This window comes from Danaus plexippus, chromosome Z (genome assembly GCF_018135715.1).
Source record: "Danaus plexippus chromosome Z, MEX_DaPlex, whole genome shotgun sequence".
Lineage (NCBI taxonomy): Eukaryota > Metazoa > Arthropoda > Insecta > Lepidoptera > Nymphalidae > Danaus > Danaus plexippus.
This window is the reverse complement of record NC_083559.1, coordinates 3,653,551-3,674,572: the sequence shown is the minus strand read 5'-3', so window position 1 is coordinate 3,674,572 and position 21,022 is coordinate 3,653,551. Positions and strand designations below refer to the sequence as shown.

The window sequence follows — 21,022 nt, the reverse complement described above, 5'->3', positions numbered from 1 at the left end:
CGTTTTTGTCAACTACAAGATTTATTATAATTCAAGTAATCGGAATATAGCCCCTGACAATATCGATTACGTTTACTAAACAAAAGCTATACAAAAAAGGTACAGCTATATTGTAGTATTTTTTTACTTCTTTAAATTTTATTTTAAAAATATTAGTATCGCACTATACAGCTAAAGTAAAAGTTACATTTACTTTCGTTAATTTTGTTCAATACATGGAGAGAAGCCAGCTTTAAAACAATATAAATAATTTTAAGGTAAAAACCTAAAATAAAATAATTTTCTCAGTTATGCGCCGTTACATCAACTTGTGGTATATGTAATTAAAAGTTTTGGTAAATGCAATATAAGTCGCGAGGAGTTAGTTTTAAAAAGGATTTGATTTTCTAGCTACTGTTAAATTTTACTAAATAAGAAAACCACTAATGAACTCATCTTTAATTACTTTTTTTGCTTCAATATTTAGTGGTTGTGACAAACTGCTTTAGTTTTAGCTTGTTATTTAACGTTTCTTAGAATAATCAGTCTTGTTCAGTCTCGACAAAATTATTAATGGATAGACATACACCCACGTAACCATTTAAAGCTTTTATTTTAACCTTTTATTGTACTAAAACTCAAGTTGATATATACCTACATTTAACTAAATAGTTAAAATGTATGAAGATAAACTTAGCTTTGGTAAGCACTCTACTCGATCTCATAAACTGTTGCTTCTTCTCTTTTTGCTAGAAAAGTTGAAAGTTATAATTTAAAAACCAGACAAACCAGATCACCTATTTTATTTCTTAGTTCATAAGTAAAAGGTCAATATTAAAAATATATATAACAAAAATGAAGAAAAATATCATTTAAAAAATATATAAAGTTCAATATTTATAAATAAAAATATTTTATAACGGATTTCTCATAGTAAACAAGATACTATTAAATTCAAAAGGAGGAACAAAGGAAGCTTGTCGGAATGACCTCTGATCAATGGTATATTGAAGACTTTTATTCGGCAAGACGAGAATGATAAATATAAGATCCATGTAATAAGTTTAGAAATGCAGAACGAGTGGTTAGACATAGGAGATTTTTGCATCCCATTAGCACTTAAATGGCGTACCTTAATCCATGATTGGTCGCCCGCATTGCTAAAATTCTCAATGCGTTCCAAATGACTCTGACAGATCAGAGTAATTTGGTAAGATGGGGTAAAAGTACCGAAAAGACTTGCTATATCTGTGGGAAGGCAGTTGGAACTGCTAGGCATTTGTTAGTTCCGTAGCAGCAAGTAAATGACATAATATAAAAGTTATTATAGTGCGTTGTAACTTTGATCGATGTTTTATAAAAAAAATAAGTTGATTTTACATAGTGTTTGTATGAACGACAAAGTTGTATATGCGTTTTTTGAAAATGTATTATTTTTTAAAAACTAATAATGATATCTCGTTCAAACCAAAAAATATATATTTTTTAGTTTTCTCACTCTTTTATTTTAAATGTTAGAGGGGGGGAGACATAAATTTTTCCACTTTGGAAGCGTCTATCTTTGAAACAATTAATTTTGACGAAAAATGGTTTAAGGAACCTTAATGTTTTTTTACAGCCCTATCCATAGACACCCATCATGTATAGGTTATCTGAAAAAAAAATATTTTTAATCAGTTCCATGTATGGAGTGCCCATAATTTTTAAATTTATTAATTTTTTTCAAAATTCGAATAGCGGTTACCAGAATACATCAACCCACAAAGTTTCAACAATGTAGGCCCAATAGTTTCGGAAATAAATGGCTGCGAAAAACGGACGGACGGACGGACAGACAGACATGACGAATCTGTAAAGATTCCGGTTTTTGCCATTTGGCTACGGAACCCTAAAATATAATGTTGGGACGAATCAAGAAATAAGTTTTTAAATTGCAATTGATTATGATATTTGTTTTTTGCAAAGTATCACGTGATTCGTGATTCGAATATTTTATATTGTTACCAAAACCAAGCCCAAATCTTATAATTTCAAATTAGTGATCCTGTGTTATACTTTCAGCAAAGATGGAAAATCCATTCGAAGTCCATATATTTTTCTAGGATTTAGAATAATTGATACCTGAAGCAAAATCTAACTCTAGAGATATTAAAATAAGTTATCAACCCAAGCCCCGGGTCGTACTGGAAAATCAATACTGCATCCTTCATCCAAGGGCGCACATGCGTTTTAGCCGTTTCCCGGGCAAAGGTTATATAGAAACTTACTTTACATTTATGTTTTATAATACGCCATATCAGTACAAAATATCCACAGACGAATTTTTTACTTGATCCTACTAAGCGTAATAATTTATATGGGGTCGACTAGAATTAGGAAGAACTGCGAAAAGTATAAAAAATCATATATATCTTAAAATAAAAGTAGAAAAAATATTATTGCAAGCAAAAACAAATATTTAAAAAAACCCTAGTATTATAAGTTGCTTGATTGCTAGAAAAATTCTTACCTTCATTTTCATATACGTTTTTGTCAACTACAAGATTTATTATAATTCTAGTAATCGGAATATAGCCCCTGACAATATCGATTACGTTTACTAAACAAAAGCTATACAAAAAAAAGTACAGCTATGTTGTAGTATTTTTTTACTTCTTTAAATTTTATTTTAAAAATATTAGTATCGCACTATACAGCTAAAGTAAAAGTTACATTTACTTTCGTTAATTTTGTTCAATACATGGAGAGAAGCCAGCTTTAAAACAATATAAATAATTTTAAGGTAAAAACCTAAAATAAAATAATTTTCTCAGTTATGCGCCGTTACCTCAACTTTTGGTAAATGCAATATAAGTCACGAGGAGTAAGTTTTAAAAAGGATTTGATTTTCTAACTACTGTTAAATTTTACTAAATAAGAAAAACACTAATGAACTCATCTTTAATTACTTTTTTTGCTTCAATATTTAGTGGTTGTGACAAACCGCTTTAGCTTTAGCTTGTTATTTAACGTTTCTTAGAATAATCAGTCTTGTTCAGTCTCGACAAAATTATTAATGGATAGACATACACCCACGTAACCATTTAAAGCTTTTATTTTAACCTTTTATTGTACTAAAACTCAAGTTGATATATACCTACATTTAACTTAATAATTAAAATGTATGTATAAATGGGATGTTGGAACTGCTAGGCATTTGAAAGTGCGACTCGGACTCGCCCATGAAGGATTCCGTAGCAGCAAGTAAATGACATAATATAAAAGTTATTATAGTGCGTTGTAACTTTGATCGATGTTTTATAAAAAAAATAAGTTGATTTTACATAGTGTTTGTATGAACGACAAAGTTGTATATGCGTTTTTTGAAAATGTATTATTTTTTAAAAACTAATAATGATATCTCGTTCAAACCAAAAAATATATATTTTTTAGTTTTCTCACTCTTTTATTTTAAATGTTAGAGGGGGGAGACCTAAATTTTTCCACTTTGGAAGCGTCTATCTTTGAAACAATTAATTTTGACGAAAAATGGTTTAAGGAACCTTAATGTTTTTTTATAACCCTATCCATAGACACCCATCATGTATAGGTTATCTGAAAAAAAAATATTTTTAATCAGTTCCATGTATGGAGTGCCCATATTTTTAAATTTATAAATTTTTTTCAAAATTCGAATAGCGGTTACCAGAATACATCAACCCACAAAGTTTCAACAATGTAGGCCCAATAGTTTCGGAAATAATGGCTGCGAAAAACGGACGGACGGAGGAAAATCAATACTGCATCCTTCATCTAAGGGCGCACATGCGTTTTAGCCGTTTCCCGGGCAAAGGTTATATAGAAACTTACTTTACATTTATGTTTTATAATACGCCATATCAGTACAAAATATCCACAGACGAATTTTTTACTTGATCTTACTTAGCGTAATAATTTATATGGGGTCGACTAGAATTAGTTTGTGTTTGTAGACAATTAATAATTAAAAAAATATATATATTATTTATATTAATTTTGAATTGAAGTCATCACGAATTTGTTTAAGAAAAATAATACAAAAGCATTATCTGTCCTGGTATTACAGATTGTGCGCATAGCTTCACCAAATCCTACTATCATTTTCAAGATATTCAAATAGCTTTCTTATTTTTCAATATTATCTCTCTATACCCCAATTTTCTTCAGATCGAGATTACTAGATCAGATAGATAGATTTTTCAGAAAAATAACGCGGAGTCACTGAGTCCGAAAATTTCTCAAAAGAAAATAGAGAGAAGTAAGTTTATATTTAAAGTGTATCTTTTATTACACCACCCCAATTATTTTTCGTACACCTATCGCTGTAGTAGACCGTGAGTGGGTGTAAAACGAAAAAGTCGGAAGACAAGAAAACCAGAAAATGTTTAAAAGATAAATAATCTTTGAAATTTTTAACATGTCTTTGTCATCCGAACGATTGCATCTATTATATATTTATAAAAACCTCTGTTGATAATTTATACAAATTTCAAATTTGAGCCTTGGCGTATTTTACTGGAAAGAAAAAAATATTTTATCTCCATTTTTTATAATTCTATGGAATTATAAGGTGTACTATAACCGAGATTTCTGCTACACGGTGTATAGACTAGCGAGAACTATTAATTAATTCAAGACAATTTTAAATAAATTATTTAATTCTTTCAAATCGGTCCTGACATGCGTTTCACCTTCGCCCGGGCAGAGGTTATTTATAAGCTCAGCGTCCATTTATGTTTTCAAATAAGACTTATCTAGTAATAGGTAGTTATATTCTATATATTATTGTTATACTCGTATGTCAGGTGTAGTCTGAGTGTAGATATTATAATACTTATAAAACTAACAATAATTTAGTACTTGTCATATGCACAATGAGAATTTAAACCGTATATAGCAACGCCTATCAGTATTGAGCAAGAGTGGTGATTAATGCTCTAATTTTCTCCATGTGAGAAGAGGCCTTTGCTCAGCAGTGGCCACCAAAAGGTTGATAATATTAATGATATCGTAATAGTTTATGAGATCGAGTAGAACGCTTAACAAAGCAAAGTGTATCTTCATATATCACAACTTTTAATTATTAAGGTTCCATAACAAACATTTGAGTTCGCCAACCATAAAATTAAATAAAAATTAAGATCCTGTCCATTCCATCCATCTATATTCTCCATTGATGTTAACTTTTTCAACTTTTATATCAAATAAAAAAGTATAGTAATAAGCAAATTAAAAATAATAATGTATTCAATTTAAATTTTAAGTAATTAAGACATTAAATATAGGAGTATCTTTGTAATTTTTAAATACCACGTTAATCACAGCTTAACAAGATTTTTAGAAGCTAACCGTTTGTGGCCTTAGAAAACAGTTTATGCTTATGTGCAATTAATAACTTACTTTGAGAATCGTCATAAATGTTTTAATATTAATAAAAGATCTCATATAGTCTTTTAACGTGAGCAATGAGGAAAATTATCATTTAGATATTATAGAAAATAATATCATAAAAAAGTCTAAGGCACCAAAATAAGTTAATCCGATGCGCCATTCCTGAAAATCGATACTGCATCGTGTCATCTCGAGCATGCGTCGTAGCATCGAGGTTAGTCCTGGACGAAGGTTATATGAATGTTATTTATATTTAGAAATATTTACCCAGTATTTTACCATATTTTTGTCGGAATAAACTATTTGTTCATATCATTTTCTCACTACAGTAACTTATGAAGGTAAAAATACGTGTATATGATATATGTATAGATACTAGGTACAAGCCCCGGCTTCGCACGGTCCTTTTCCAAAAAGTATAAAATAGCCTATTTAATTTTGAGAATTATTACTAAATTTATATTATGATAACTTTCAAATGGTACACCCGATTTAAATATTTTGAAAAGTAATTTACAGATAGTGATGTAGGCTTGAAAATGAAGTAATTTATTTTGATAAAACCCAATACCGTATTTATGTAAATAGCTTTCCAATAAACGCTTTAGGAATGCCAATTTTTAAAAGTTGTAAAATGGATATAGTATGTTATCCTTAAGGTATAGTAGACATATGTCACCGCGGACTTTTCTGTAGATAAAATACACAAATCCACCATATATAATTTTGTTATACGTCAAAGATTTAAGACAACGTTTTCGTTAAAAGCTCTCAGACGGCTCATGTTTTCCCGACATCTTCTACAGATATCGTTAATGTACACACATTTAAATACAAAACTTAACCAATTATATACTAAAACCTCTCACAAGAATTACGCTATCGAGTGGTGATAACTACTTGTAAATCGGTGCAGTAGTTTTTCCGTTTATTGCGAACAGACAGACAGACAGACGCCGCGAGTGACTTTGTTTTATAATATGTATTGACATATATATAGCAATTTTTAATATACTTGATGTTTGTACATTGAATACATCGTGTTCACCTATGGCCTAAAACCCATACATAAATATAGCAACCAAAACATTTTTTCTCTACTTCATTTACGTACGTTTAAAGTAAAAAAATATTTAATATTTCATTATGACGTCTATTTTGTGGCGTGCGTGTGTCTATGCGCATGCGTATCACGGTACGCGAACCGCAGTTAAACGAATTCAATTATAATTGATTCAATAATCCGACATACGCTACTAGTTTTGAAAATTAGAGGTTTATTTTAGGTTTGATTTTGTTAATGAAGACATCCTTATGAGAGCTCATATAATTCATTTAAACGGAATAAATTTTACATTTTAGAACACAATGGAAGAAATAACAAAATTGCATTATTTACCTATTAATATTAAATTATAGCTCAGTAGCTTCCAAGTTATATAATTTTTCCTTTGCGGTGAGAATTGGTTAAGTAGTTTCAAAAATTAAGACAAGGTAATACAAGATAAGGCTTTCCAGATAAAGAAAAAATATTTTCTTTACAATATTAGTTTTAATAAAAATATATATATATATATATATATACTGTTCAAATTTATGCTTATAAGTATTATTATTAATATATTATTGGAAGCAGGAAAAATTCAATATCTATCGAGATTGCTGACGCAAAAAAAATCATATAATATGAAGCAACTTCTATTTTTTTGTTATAATAGAGTAATTAAAGTTTAATTAACAACTATGAATAGTACCGATATTTAAAAGTCGCTTATGTGAAACAAACAAGTGTTACAGTAGCGCTTTAGCATTACTGAAAACGTTGAAGGATTAAAGATTTCTTGACTTAGCCAGAGTGAGACCAAAGAATACACATATACAGATATATATAAATATCTAGAAAGCATTTTAACAGTGGCGTGCACGCCATAGATGCAAATAAGCACTGCTTACCCTGTCCATATAACAACTAATCCTACATCGTTTAATTCTTACTTACATATTTTTAATTGTACAATACGCAATATGTTTAATTGGATACAGACATTCAATAATATGTCATTTGATTCACGATTTGTTAAAATTGTTAAAAGTACCATCTATAAACAAAAAACGAACTATTTTTGACCGGCCGCTGCTAACTGCTAGCGCCGCTATGCAGCCAGAGCGGCCGTAGGCACAACTACTCGGCGCATATTTTCGATACAAATAATTTCAGGGACGATATACGAATTTCGTGTTGCACGCAGAAAATGTTTGCATGTGTGTGTGCGAAAACTATGCGTGTGTTATGGTTCGAGAGGCACTGCTTCCTTAATCCTTACGTACTTATTATTTACGTACTTTTGTGGCCCAGATGTAGTTTTTCGATTCATAAAATATATAGATGATAGTTCTGATCGGACTGCTGTAACTGTATGCGCGAATATTATCAATGTTTAAATTAAACTAATATTTTCGGATTACTACGCTCACTTAATTATTTTTAAAAACTACATACTCCCAAAGTTTCAGTTACTTTGCAGCAACCGTGATCACGGCACACATCTCGTCCGCTCCTTGATAATAGTTAAATTTTAATGAAAAGTTTCGAAAGTATTATAGTTCATTTCAATAGAATTTGGCAATCTTGTAAACAAAGCAATTGACCAGGATTACTCCGTTCTTACGTACAATTGAATGTCAGTCCTTATAATATTTACATCTCAATGAAACCACCACTATTTTTAACGATCTTTTCACAATCAAAACACTGTGTTTATATGTTTATTACATAAAATAATTTTAAACACGAAAATTTATTGCATTTGTCAAATTGAGACGATCATGTTTTACTCAACAAAGTCTATTTATCTTTGAAAAGAGAGTGTTGTACATGATAAATATATAATAAACTAGTTTTTCTCCTCGACTTCGTCTGCGTTACTTTCAGAATTAGAAATGTATAGCTGACCAGTAGAACTCTGTTCCTCCTTAAGGCAGTAAATAAGAAGATTTTGAATTTTTTAAATTTATTTTTTCGATGTATGAAAAGTATCCTATGCCCTTTACCTGGTTCTAAACTATCTCTCCACCTATTTTCAGCATAACCCGTAAAGCCGATCTTGAGTTATAAATAGTGTAACTAACGCGAATTTCTTTCATAATCATTATTATTTGAACTTTAACCAACTCACAAATATTAAAAAGATCTCATTATACAAAACACTATATTTTTATTATTATGTTTATTCAACATGCTGTGATGCCAATCAGCTAATACTGAGAAAAAAATGCATTTTTAGTGGTATTTAGCAGGCGCAACTAAATATAGATACCGCTGAAAAGTACAAACCCTATTGTGACGACGCGAGTAATGACCGCTATTCAAAGTACCTTGCATCCCACCAGCAAATACTTAGCAGTTCCAACTGCCTCCTCACAGAAAGAGCAAGTTTTTTTGTTACTTTACCCCTTCTTATTAAATTACTCTGATCTGGGAGAGTCAGTTGGAAGGAATTAAGATAAAATTTTATCAATGCCATTTTAGTGCTATTGGAAAGCAAAAATCTACTATTTGTAACCACTCGTTCTGCATTTCTAAACACATTAAAAAAAGCTCACTAATGAATAAAATACATATATATAAGTCTTTATAATATAAGTATGTATTATAATAAATTAAAGTATTTTTTTAATAAAAACTTCAATATAATAATTAAGATTAAAGTATCTTTCACATCACTAGGGGCATAGACAAGTCTGTCAATATCAGCTGATCGCGTTTGTTTACGAGATTGTTAATTTCTATTGAAACGAACTATAAATCTCATTATTATATATGTTTGAGAGGAGGAAATTATAATGGAAATAGTTTTTTTTTTTGAACACATTCTGCCTAGGGTAGGGTACCCTAAAATTCTGTGCACGACCCTGCAATTTAATACAGCATGAGCATACCGTCGTCTATGTCTAGCTTATTTCATTTATGGAACAGCCCCTACTTCCACAATAACGAAAGGTGCGTCTCATGTCTTTTGCCAATTCTAATACTGCGGGTTTTTGAAGGATTCACTTTAATTCCAAAACACTTGTACCATGTGTTATGGGAGTTTAGGTTCTTTACTTAAGACTGGTGGTATATTTACAAATCTTCGGCATGAATGTGGTAGGGAGAAAAGATTTTATCGCTAATAGAATTAATGAAAATTTATAAAAGAAATAGTGATAACACGCGAACATGCGGAACTCCGGCATATCTATAAAAGACCAATCAGAGAAAGAACTATACAAGTGAGAATGAAAGCACTCAATCACATCAAGATATATGTTAAGAGAACCAGGAATGGCCAATAAGATATCAAAGTTGGCTGTACTGAATGCGTTACTAAAATATATGGACGTTCATACAGTTCCTTGACGTGTCTCCATACAAGCTTAATGTCTTTGATAATTTTAATCAATGACTACTGAGTCGTACTAAGATCTCACTGGATACCGGATTGCAAAACGATTCCAATGATAATGTTTACTTTAGAAAAGATTTAATTGGTGATCAGCGAGACGCTCAAAGACTTCAGATAGAACAAGAAGTATGGAAGAGGTGAGGATTTTTTTTGTTTAAGAAACAATTTGTTCATTTTCCAATTACAAATAAATAAAAAAACATTTTTTTAACTGTAACATAAGTAAACTAACTGAAAAGGGAACGTACTATAGTTAACAATTAATAATTAACATTAATTATTATAATCTTGATTGAGATTGTCATATAATAACAGCAATAACAACAAGATGGTTTTAATTTATTTATATATGGTAGGTTGTATTTTAATAGAAGAATAGTTCGCTTGGGCCTTCAGTACACCACGTAAAAGACAACAGCGATTTAAATGCCAATACTATCTTCAAGGGCTTGCCCTAGATGGGCCCTATAATAAAATTTGGTACTGGCATCTGTTCTTAATTGCGGCGAACCTGAGGACATGTTATGAAAATCTTATATAAATCTCAAAATATTTTTATCTTACAACCTATGGCCTAAACTCACCAGTTACACCAATTAGTGCCATGACTATCAACTAATTAGTAGCAATAGACATGAATTTTTTGAACATGCCTCAGTATTACACATTGCCCAAGTTTGTGCCCCTATTACCCAAGGTTTGGTGTTATATTCTACGATATTTTTACATGAATTCTAGGCCTCTTGAAATATTGAGGCCCGAATCATCGAAATTTATGATACTAGAGTGGTATCTATTCTGCCTTCGCCATGTCAAAAGCCAGTCTCAAGTTAAGTTGAGAATAAATAATGGACAATTTTCTTCCAGACTGCTGGCTATTAGACCATTTATCAGAATATAGGAGCAAATATCAGAGAGTGTACTAAAATGGTTAAAAAAAATCTCTTAAAAAAAAAAACTTTTTTTTAATTCAAATTTTGCAGTAACTGTGGTTCAGTGAAATGAAATTAACTAGCAAATCAAATTGTAAGCAAAATTTCCGATAGTAAATCGAAATTCATATTATATTTATGTTATACATACATGTATATTTTATCGTTTTTGATGTGTTATATGAAGGCATAATAAAAAAAAACATTTGTCCTGAGAAGGTTAAGGGAATTATAATTGTAGTAGATTATATAGCGACGTTGTTAAAATGTTGGAAAGATACAAATCTTATAAAGCTGAGGAAAACAATTTAATCAACACATATTTTTTATACTGAACCATAACGCTTTTTTATGTTCTGTATATATGGTATAATAGTTTTTATTAAGTTTAAAATAATACGTAAATAAGTCGCAGCAAGTAATTTCTTTTTTAAAATTCGCTAAAATCATATGTGTTGTTCAGCCCTCATAGAATGCGATTTTTTTTAGGTTGGGACTCTTTCTGTTTACTTACGGATAAAAACCGTTTTGATTTAAACTTAAAGCAATGAGTTACGAAAGTCGGCAAACTTCGAAAAATTTGCAAATTAATATTAAACAAAAATAAAAACATGTAATAAAAAAAAATAACAATAAACATAAATAAACGCAAGCTTAGAGGTGAAATGCTCAAATGAATGATAGAGTGACATCTACTTTGCAATGCCAAAATAAAAAGAAATGCAATAATAGTAAATTCAGCAATATATATATATATATATATAGTTTTTCTTATTTTTCTCTTAAAAATTCATTATTTATTTGTAACTTCTCATAGAACCAAATGTATAAAAATTATATTATATATAAACTCTTTATTCCTTCATGTAATAGAATTAATTTCCAACGGCCTGTTAAAGGGTTAACACGATCAACACACAAACAAACAAACTATAATATTTTACATGATATTACATAATAACATTCATAACTGATAAAGAACTGATAATTGCAGAGCATACAAGAAAATTCTTAAATAAAAATTATGACGAATATTTTTTTTGTGTTAATTGTATTATACATTCCTTTGCTAACTGGTGTCTGGTTTCATATATATTATCGCAATGCTATAATTACGTCGCCAATAACACGCCACAACCTTTAAAACTCAGAATTCAAACTTTGCTGCGGTCCAGAATATCACAAGCAACATAAAAGAAAAAAAAAAGAAAAACAACAATAGCTCCTATTATAAATCAAAGTTTTTCAAAATTAGAAGAAGAAAAAGTGAGAGAGAAACGACAACTGAAAATCTTAAATAACAAGAAATAAAAATTAATAATGCAACCGAATAAATACATGATAGCGTTTAAGAAACGACAATGAAAATGGGACAACGCAGAGCATACTTACATGGTACGGGGGTGACGTATTTTTCGGGATCGGAAGCAATCAGCCTCCTTCGCAATTCATTCCTGCCCACACCGGGAGCCCCGACAAGAACAATGGGTCTTATAAACCCGGGTCGTGGGTATAATCTGGCCACCTCCTCATAAGTCGGTATCAATTCTCTGTCGAAGTCATCGTTCTCCTTTATATCATATATAATTTTCTTCACCTTAGGCATGGACTTGCAGGGCAATAGAGCGGCAGCGTTAGGAGTAGGCGAGCAGGGAGTCTTTGGACCGCATTCGGAATTTGCGGCTGTTGGACTGCAAAGTGCTGGTTTACCTGTAATTAAATAAACATATTGTTTACAGCAAAAAAATAACAAGTAGAACAACTATTAACAGTGAAAATTTATATACCCATAAAATTGGCTTTAACACGACAACAATTAGAGATATATATAGATGTATAGTTATACTCAGATAAAATGCATATAATATTCAGAAAAAATATCTCTTGAAATTGTTGGTTCACCGAACTTAGACCCAATAGCACTAGTAATGACCCAAGCGGTAGAATGTGTAGTAAAAAACTTTTATTTCTCAACTAAATTGTGTACATACACTAAGACTACCATTTAGTTTTCTAAAATATTGTTGGTACTTGAAATGCTTTTGTTTGAGAACAAATTTCACTTTCCTGGCATGAGGAAAAGGCTAGATTAAAGTTAAAATAAATTCTGTCTGTTTGCAACTGTTACCCGTTGCTCCAGGTCTGCCATTTTGGAAATATGTATAATACAAATTATTTTCATGATATAACTCTCGAACCACAGGCTACACAAAAAATAGATTATTTTTCCAAATAAAGCTCTGTGGAGGTTCGATCATTTATATAATTAAAATTAAGTTATTAGCAAGAACCGATAAAGAATTTAGCCGAGTTGTCTATAAGTCGACGAAACATTTTCCAAGTTATTTTAAGAACATTTATTTATTTGTGGAAACTTTTTAAGCAAGGTTTCTAAATAATAGTTTCCATAAAATAAAAAGTTTTTACTGCTTTGACAAAGTGATAAGTTAGTTAGTTTCTAATAATCATATCACATATGTATATTATGATCAAGGTTTGCAGATTTGCAGTCTCTTGTTTCTTAAACATTAGAACTTAGTTTTAAAAAAACCTTCATTTACTCTAAGTCTTGAAAGTTTTAAGATACAACGATCTCTAAAGGCACTACGAGTTCAATGTTTGTTTGTCATCACTTTGTCAACAAATCAAATAACGCAGACAAAGTCGCGGGTGTAAGTTGTATTATAAAGTAAGTCGAAAATATTCTTTACATTCTCAAACCTAAATAAAAACAGATGAAAATAGCATCGCTAAATAAAATCAAATTTATTAGTTACTTATAAAAAATCTTAAGGTTTTGACAATCTAAGCACTAAGTAAGAGAATATTTAACAAATGTGGGATTATATCAATGTTCCATATGATTTAATTGCAAAATATTTAAAAAGCTACATTATACAAGGACAATTGTAACGGATCGTTTATATTTTATCTTTACAAGTGTTTTAATAGAAGAACGTAATTTTTATTTAATTCCACGGTTCAAGTATATATGTATGCAGTATATCATATTCAAGTAGAGTTGTAGTACAGATAATGACTCTGATTTAATGACCAATGTCTAAACTTTTTGCTTGAAATTCTGTAAGCGATTAATTAAAAACTTAATAAAAAATATCTTATCTGTTAGACTATATCTAAGCCTTTCACATTTTGACATAGAAATAATCGTCTCTTTTGTCTTTCTGTCGTAACTTTCAGTGATATATTTTTTAACTTTTAATTACTGGTACTGCAGAATCATGATATACACCAATAACGTCGGAATTGAGACTTAAATAACAGTAAAAAGTTAAAACTTTTGACTTACACAGTTAATAATAAAGGAACTTACATCTCAAAAATATTCTTTGCAAATATTTTTTTTTTTCATTTCTTGGATTTGAAGAATTGGGAATAGAAAAATATACCCATTGACCAAAGAGCAAGCAGATTGTCTTAAGCTAGTTCAGGTGATATGCAGTATCGTAATTATTCAAACAAGAATGTTTTGCGAAAGCAAAACTTATAATTCGATTCGATTCTTTTAGTTAATTCGTTGTAATTGGTAATTAAAATTATTTGAATTTATAAACAAAATATTCATTATTATTAATTATAATAGTTAGTAGTAGTTAAAAATCCCAGAGGATATTGGTGCGTCGGCGTCCAAACTAGACATTTTTTATATTCGCAAATTTTTAAGCGCATTCTGCTGATAGAGCTCACGGTTCCTTGGGAAACCAACATCCCCAAAGACCATGCCATCAACAACATGAATTATGGGGTCGCTAATAAACTCACTAGAAATAGGTTCGTCGTGGATTTGTACGCAGTAAAAGTGGGAGCGAGAGGTATAACGACTAAATCTCTCTACAACCTACTAAAAGACTTGGGCCTATCCAGAACTAATATTAATTCATTTTTGGAACGTGCCTCGAAGGCAGCCCTAGTAGGTTCCTTTCAAATTTGGTTAGATAGAGAGAGAAGCTTGGACGGTGAAGATGAGCGTTTAAGGCGCGTTAGATACGGGCCCCTTAAACCTACACCTGGGTCGCAAGTCCCAGGCACTGTTGAAGCTCCTCTCCCTGCAACGCGACGGACCCGGCACTCCTACGGTGAATCCATGGAATGCTGAGAGGTTCGTCTGATCGTCTCTATCCCTTGGCCTTTACAAACGTGGTGTTAAAATACAATACAAGTAAATGCCGTTTAGTTTACTTTAAGAAATGAAGTTGTCTTTTCCATGAAATGGAAATTTTTAATTTATAAATAATGGGTCAACGATACAAGATAAATATAGTAAATAGTCATAAAAACATAATTTAAACAAAGGCAGAAGTATTACCAATATAATGTTATAAACTATATATACGACTACTTTAATTTATTTTTTTACAAATCACTTTACAAGTACCATTCATAGAAATGCTGTGACCAGACTAATCAAGTTTTGAAAAAAATCAGGTGAAAGAGTCATCAGACATTAAAATGTAACAAAAAAATTCATGAATCTTTTTGATGTTGTGAAAAATTTAATATCATATTTTTCGTACAACATATATGAATTTTATTTAATATAATATAATAAAACAATATTGGTATTTAAAATTGTATGTAATAAATTTGGTTAACTTCAAGCACAAATCGATCTTGATGTTATGTTTATCGAAAATAGTTTTTGTATCTCATAACTAACTAACTCCTGAAATGTTTGTGAGAATCGAAATTACTAACTTCAATTACTCTTGTGTAAAAAGTATCGTGGATCAGAAAAAGCATACCTTTTCGATCTGCTAAAATTATTTTTATATAAAACTGAGATAATCTTGAAATTTTATTCGTTTAAGTAACCTAAATTAATTCCGAAATAAAAAATACTACGCTGTATAGATTTACTGTTCGTTAGTTTGGCATTAGATCAAAACATTTGCACCTACTAACTCCACACCCATAAAGATAGATAAATTACCGCGTCACTAAAATACCTTTAAAAAATACTTGAAAAACGTTTAAGCTACTAAATAGCGCTGTGATTGAAAAATTTATGTTACATATAAAAATCATCTCTTAAGAAAATGTACGTTACTTATAATAATAAGTGGAATAAATTTAATAAAAACACTAAAATAAATTACAAACACAAAACTAAAAGAAACGGTAGCCAAAACAATCTTCATAAGGTAAACTTATATGATTTTTAAAAAAAAATATTGAAATATATAGTTTTTTAAAACCTGCCTGCTTTATTATTTATAGATAGTTTCACAATGTTTAAAAAAAAAATTCAATTACCTTTGCATATTATAAAATAAAAAAACAGTTAAAACTTTAAATAAAGCCTGATTTTTATCATCAGATATTCTTTTATTTCATTAATGGGTGAAAAGGCAAAGCTTAATATAGTGACAACCCTGAATTTTCCTTTTTATTAATGCACGACAAGCGTATGTTTAGTGCATCGTAACAAAGTTGTATATAATTTATTATCATGAATAGGTTAAAAAGCAAATATTTAACACAGACTGCTAAACCTGTATCTTAATGTCCTTATTTTCATTAATATATAAACATAGTTTAATACTATGTATTGACATTACTAAATAATACAAACCGTCAACAGTCTGAGGGTCTGTCTGTCTCTCGTGTATAATGCGACCCTCCTGCAAGGTCCTCGAAGGTATCAGACCGGCTCTCATAACTCTGTCACCCTCACGACGGGCTTGCCACCTGGAATAAAAAAAAAAAAACATCGGAATAAACGCTTATACATATATGGCCTCATTTTGTTCCTATTTCGAAAATTTAAAAACGCGCTCAAAAATTTTCTAACGCTTATATGGGCCCTTATTTTAATTCTTATTTCAAAAAAACGCGTTCAGATGTTTTCGACTGATAAATGTATAAAATGATTTAGAATTTGGTGTTTATTTATGTACAAGAATATTTTATATACATATTTAAACAGAATGAAAGTGACTCCTTTTTCAAAATTCCATCAAAATATGAGTCAGAGATGTATCAAACTTTATTTTACTTATTTTTAAGATGTATTTTATGTGTAAGAAGTCCCAATTGTATAATCAAACTTGTACTAATAGAGTAGAAAAATGTCTCTTCCATACAATTTAATTGATTAAATATTAATTTGAATAATACCGAAACCTACTGTTTTCTCTCTTGAAGTATATCAATCTAATAGACTGAAGAATATTTCAAGGATATATATACATATATAAAGTTAATGAAGTGTAATGTATCGTGCTAATCATAACAATGCTTACCAATAAGCATCGTCTTGGGACACAATATGAAGAATGTCACCCTTTTTGAAGTTAAGACCAGCCTCTTTGCAAGGGATGTAAGGATCTTCCGAGGAATTATAGTTGAACAGTGCTCTCACCCTTACTTTACTCTCCCTCGAACCTCCTTTACCGAAAGACGGTACCAGTTTGAAAGTTATCGTGCCTTCCGAATTTTGCTGGAAAAACATTCAAAGAAATTTTATTCTATATTCCATTAAATTCAACTCATAACAGAACTCATTTAAAAACTTATAAACATACATATGAGCGTCATTTATTTATATTTATAGTTGTGACCTCAAATTAGTTTATTGTATTGGAAAAGAGGGAATATATATGAACATAAAAAATTTCACAATTAAATAGCTTTTAGGTCTAGGCTAGTGGAAAAAAGTAGGGCGATGTGACGACATTTAAAGCGTTGGGGACATTGTTTCAGGCAATCGATAGCACCATGGGCCTACCGAATTTAGGTCAAACGGTAACTAAGCATTATTCAAGCATCAATAATTTTAAGGATGTCAACGGGAAATGTTTTTGGAACGCGTTTTAAACACGTCGTCTATTTATAAGAACTTTTAAACTTGATAAGAAGTTATATGCAATTATTATATTTTTTTGGCGAAATATACGAAATTATGTATATTTTTTTATCTTATCAATATATTAACGTAGGTTTAATAACTATGTTTACTAACATGAACGAATTAATCTTGTTTGCTTCAGCAACTGGTCGATTCGAAAACTGCTTCCAATGTTAGATAAATTATTTATCATGATATCTACAAAACTGCCACAATTATCCGATTATTAAAGGCGAATATCAAAAACAAATTTCTAAAAGTAAAACGCAATTTAATGATATTATTTGATGTTTCCACTTCTTCCTGGATACAAAAACGGTACTAAATAATAAGACTTGTTTATTATATAAGATTGGACTTATTATAAATATTTTAACAAAAATGTATAACATTGTTGTTTAATATAAATATATAACTCAAGTTATTTCAAGACAAATATAGATGTTATATACGATTAATATGTTTACTGTATATACTTTATGTTCTATGAACAAACAAAGGTATAACAAACTTTTAAACAAAGCTATATATAACATACCAGTATAGAGAGGACATCAGCTGGTGTCTTGCTTTCGACACTGATGCCATTGACCTCAATAACTTCGTCCCCAGCATGTATAAGACCAGATCTATCAGCGGCACCGCCATGCATCACACGAGCTATCACGATCTTACCAGTATCCTCATCGGTTTTGATCGTAGCACCCTTGAAATATCAAAACATTCGAAGAACATACAAAATGTACTAATAAAATTATATATAATAATTATTACAAGGGCTAAACAATATAATCATTTGTTTACTGAAATAACTAGGAAGATCACAATAAAAGAAATATACAGCTAGAACATTTTAAAGTGTGTTGAAATGTGTTTTGCGTGCGGGTTTTTGATTGCCTAAGACATTAATTCATGGTTAAATAAAAAATAAAAATTATAAAATACAGTATAAATAAAAGATTAAAGGCATAAATAATAATGTAACAGTACATATTAATTCAAGATCATCTAGAGATAGCAGCTAATAAATAAAAACAATACATGAAGTTGCAGGACATAAGAATATATTACATTAATAAACTTAAACTGTCATCATCTCTTTAACTGATTGTCAAATAGCATAAAATTATTTCCTTAGAAAATGTTTATAGCCATTTGTATGATTAGATTTAAGCAGCACATAACATAAAATTTTGCTTAAATAAATGATTCTATTACTTGGGAAGGGGAGGCATGACAATTCAATCTGGATGGGTAAATAAGATCAATTAAAGCACATTTATTATACTAAATACACTCACCACTATAGGCTCTGCACTCTGAGCTCCACCCTTTTAATAAAAAATATTCCTTCAATACCATTCTTACTGTCTTCACATATTAATACATAACAGAGTTACATAATAATATTTATAAACAAACATACATAATTATGTAATAATAATAAAGATTTTCAAATGTATTAACATTATTTATTGTTCTAAACATAGCTGCTATTTCTAAATGAAAATAAATTTCAAAATACAAATATAGTTAAGACTGTGTAGTGTTACACACCAAAGGTTCGTCACTTTTCACTAGTTGGACAATTTTAACAGTTTCCTCTTCATCGTCAGCATCGGGAGGTATGTCTGGCAAATGTGGGTAATAGTCTTTCTGCGCGACAGCATCATGTGTACAGAGTATAGCCTGCAGCATACACACATTGTCAAGCCATATTAAATCAATAAATATAATTCATGATCTTGTTAGTAATAGCAAACCTGAAAATGAGGCTTTTGTAGGAGACCTAACAACTCTTTGTATTCACTGGAGATTTGTACTACATCAACAAACATTTCTAAAACTTCTAATGTAACCTGCATTGCATTAGATAATAAGGGATAAAACTTATCATCCTTGCATTGAGTTGCTACAATCTTATTGTGCACTTGAACGAGTGCATGAAGCTGCTTTGACTGAAGGAGTTCATTGAGGAAAGCCACATCTTCACCACCAGACTGAACATCTTTTAATGAAGACAGTAAGCGAGTAAGAGCTAAAATAATAAGACAGTAGTTACTACTTGGTGACTAAGAAGTATAAAAACAAGAGAAATGTCTAAGAGATTACAGGATCTGACATGTATATTAATACTAACGAAACAATGAACTTACCAGGGTCCCAGTTCTCAGTTGAGCCATCCATTTTTTTGGGATAATTAGTAACTGTAACTTGAAATGTTGCTTACACCATGGAATACATTATGACAATGGTTTATTAAATATTTTGTCACTTATATAATGACAATAAAATATTAATCAATTTCAATCTTTCGTTTTATATGATTCAGAAAGTAATAACTGTTACAGATAATTTGTAAATAAACCAAATAAATACAATACGAACTCAATAATACTTTATTCAAATTTAAAAAAAGTGACCAGAATACATGTAATGTTCATTTTGAGCACACTTATATGATTTGACAGTAATGGATAACATACATTTTAAGATTGCAATACTCTGTGGCTAGTATTATCTAAATGACTGTCGTTAAAATTATATTAGATTAAGAAAACACGGTAATATTCTTAACATTTGGTTTATTTAGGACACTTATTTAAAACCTTTCATAACTTTAACATAAATAATGTTAAGAGACAGTAAATTTAAAAATAAAATAGGATTTTTTGAAACCAGAGCGGTAGAGGATAAGTGATAATAGTAATGTTTCCACACTTTCAAAACATCAATTTGAGAACAACGGTGAAATGATTTCACTCCGTGTACACTTGCCCTAATTCAAGGTATCGTCATTTTTTTCTATAACTTTTCCCTAAATAATTAAAGGACTATCGACGTTATTTAAAACCAGCAATTCAAATTCTATTTTGTCCATATTTAATTTCTAAGAAACATTTGACTAATAATATATGCTGCCATCATTAAGGGATTATTATAATTTAAAACAGATGTTAAGTTTTGCCTTAAATTCTTCACTATTACCCTTTAACGTTTATTTAAAATAAAGAGTGTGTACAATATTTGTAAATATGTAACATCATCATTCACCTTAGCTATTTTGATAAATAAGTATTACTGTTTGTTGTTTATGTGGTCTAAATAGCTAATTATTTTTTTGCAAATATTTTTGGTTTTTGTATTTAAATTCCAATAAGATATTTTTACGCATGCGTAAAATTTTGAGAGTGAGACAAATATCTTGTTTAGACCGGCAGACTAATTTGTTGGGTATCGTTTTTAGACTTTGTAAAGGTAAGCAAATGAAACTAACTAGAAATTTAATACTTCCAAATATTATAATTATATCCCATACGAAGTGTACAAACTGTTCGGTGTAGATTGTATGCAAAGCTTATATTATGGCGTACTGTGTGTCATATTAA

The 21,022-nt window shown here is 30.0% G+C and overlaps 1 protein-coding gene across 2 annotated transcripts in view; it reads right to left on the bottom strand.

Annotated features, from left to right (window-relative positions):
* Positions 1-20,085, bottom strand: part of LOC116777470 (MAGUK p55 subfamily member 7) — a 41,675-nt gene extending 21,590 nt beyond the window's left edge. The window contains exons 1-8 of one of the 2 annotated variants that reach the window (XM_061525986.1): positions 19,790-20,085; positions 19,397-19,671; positions 19,191-19,322; positions 18,935-18,964; positions 18,172-18,339; positions 17,029-17,225; positions 16,359-16,474; positions 12,158-12,475 (exon numbers count right to left, since the gene is read on the bottom strand). In XM_061525986.1, the coding sequence (XP_061381970.1) occupies positions 12,158-12,475; positions 16,359-16,474; positions 17,029-17,225; positions 18,172-18,339; positions 18,935-18,964; positions 19,191-19,322; positions 19,397-19,671; positions 19,790-19,820 (1,267 nt within the window). In that variant the 5' untranslated portion in view covers positions 19,821-20,085. The remainder of the gene's footprint in view (positions 1-12,157; positions 12,476-16,358; positions 16,475-17,028; positions 17,226-18,171; positions 18,340-18,934; positions 18,965-19,190; positions 19,323-19,396; positions 19,672-19,789) is intronic. The other variant, XM_061525987.1, reaches the window with a different exon arrangement.
* Positions 20,086-21,022: the final 937 nt, after the last annotated feature.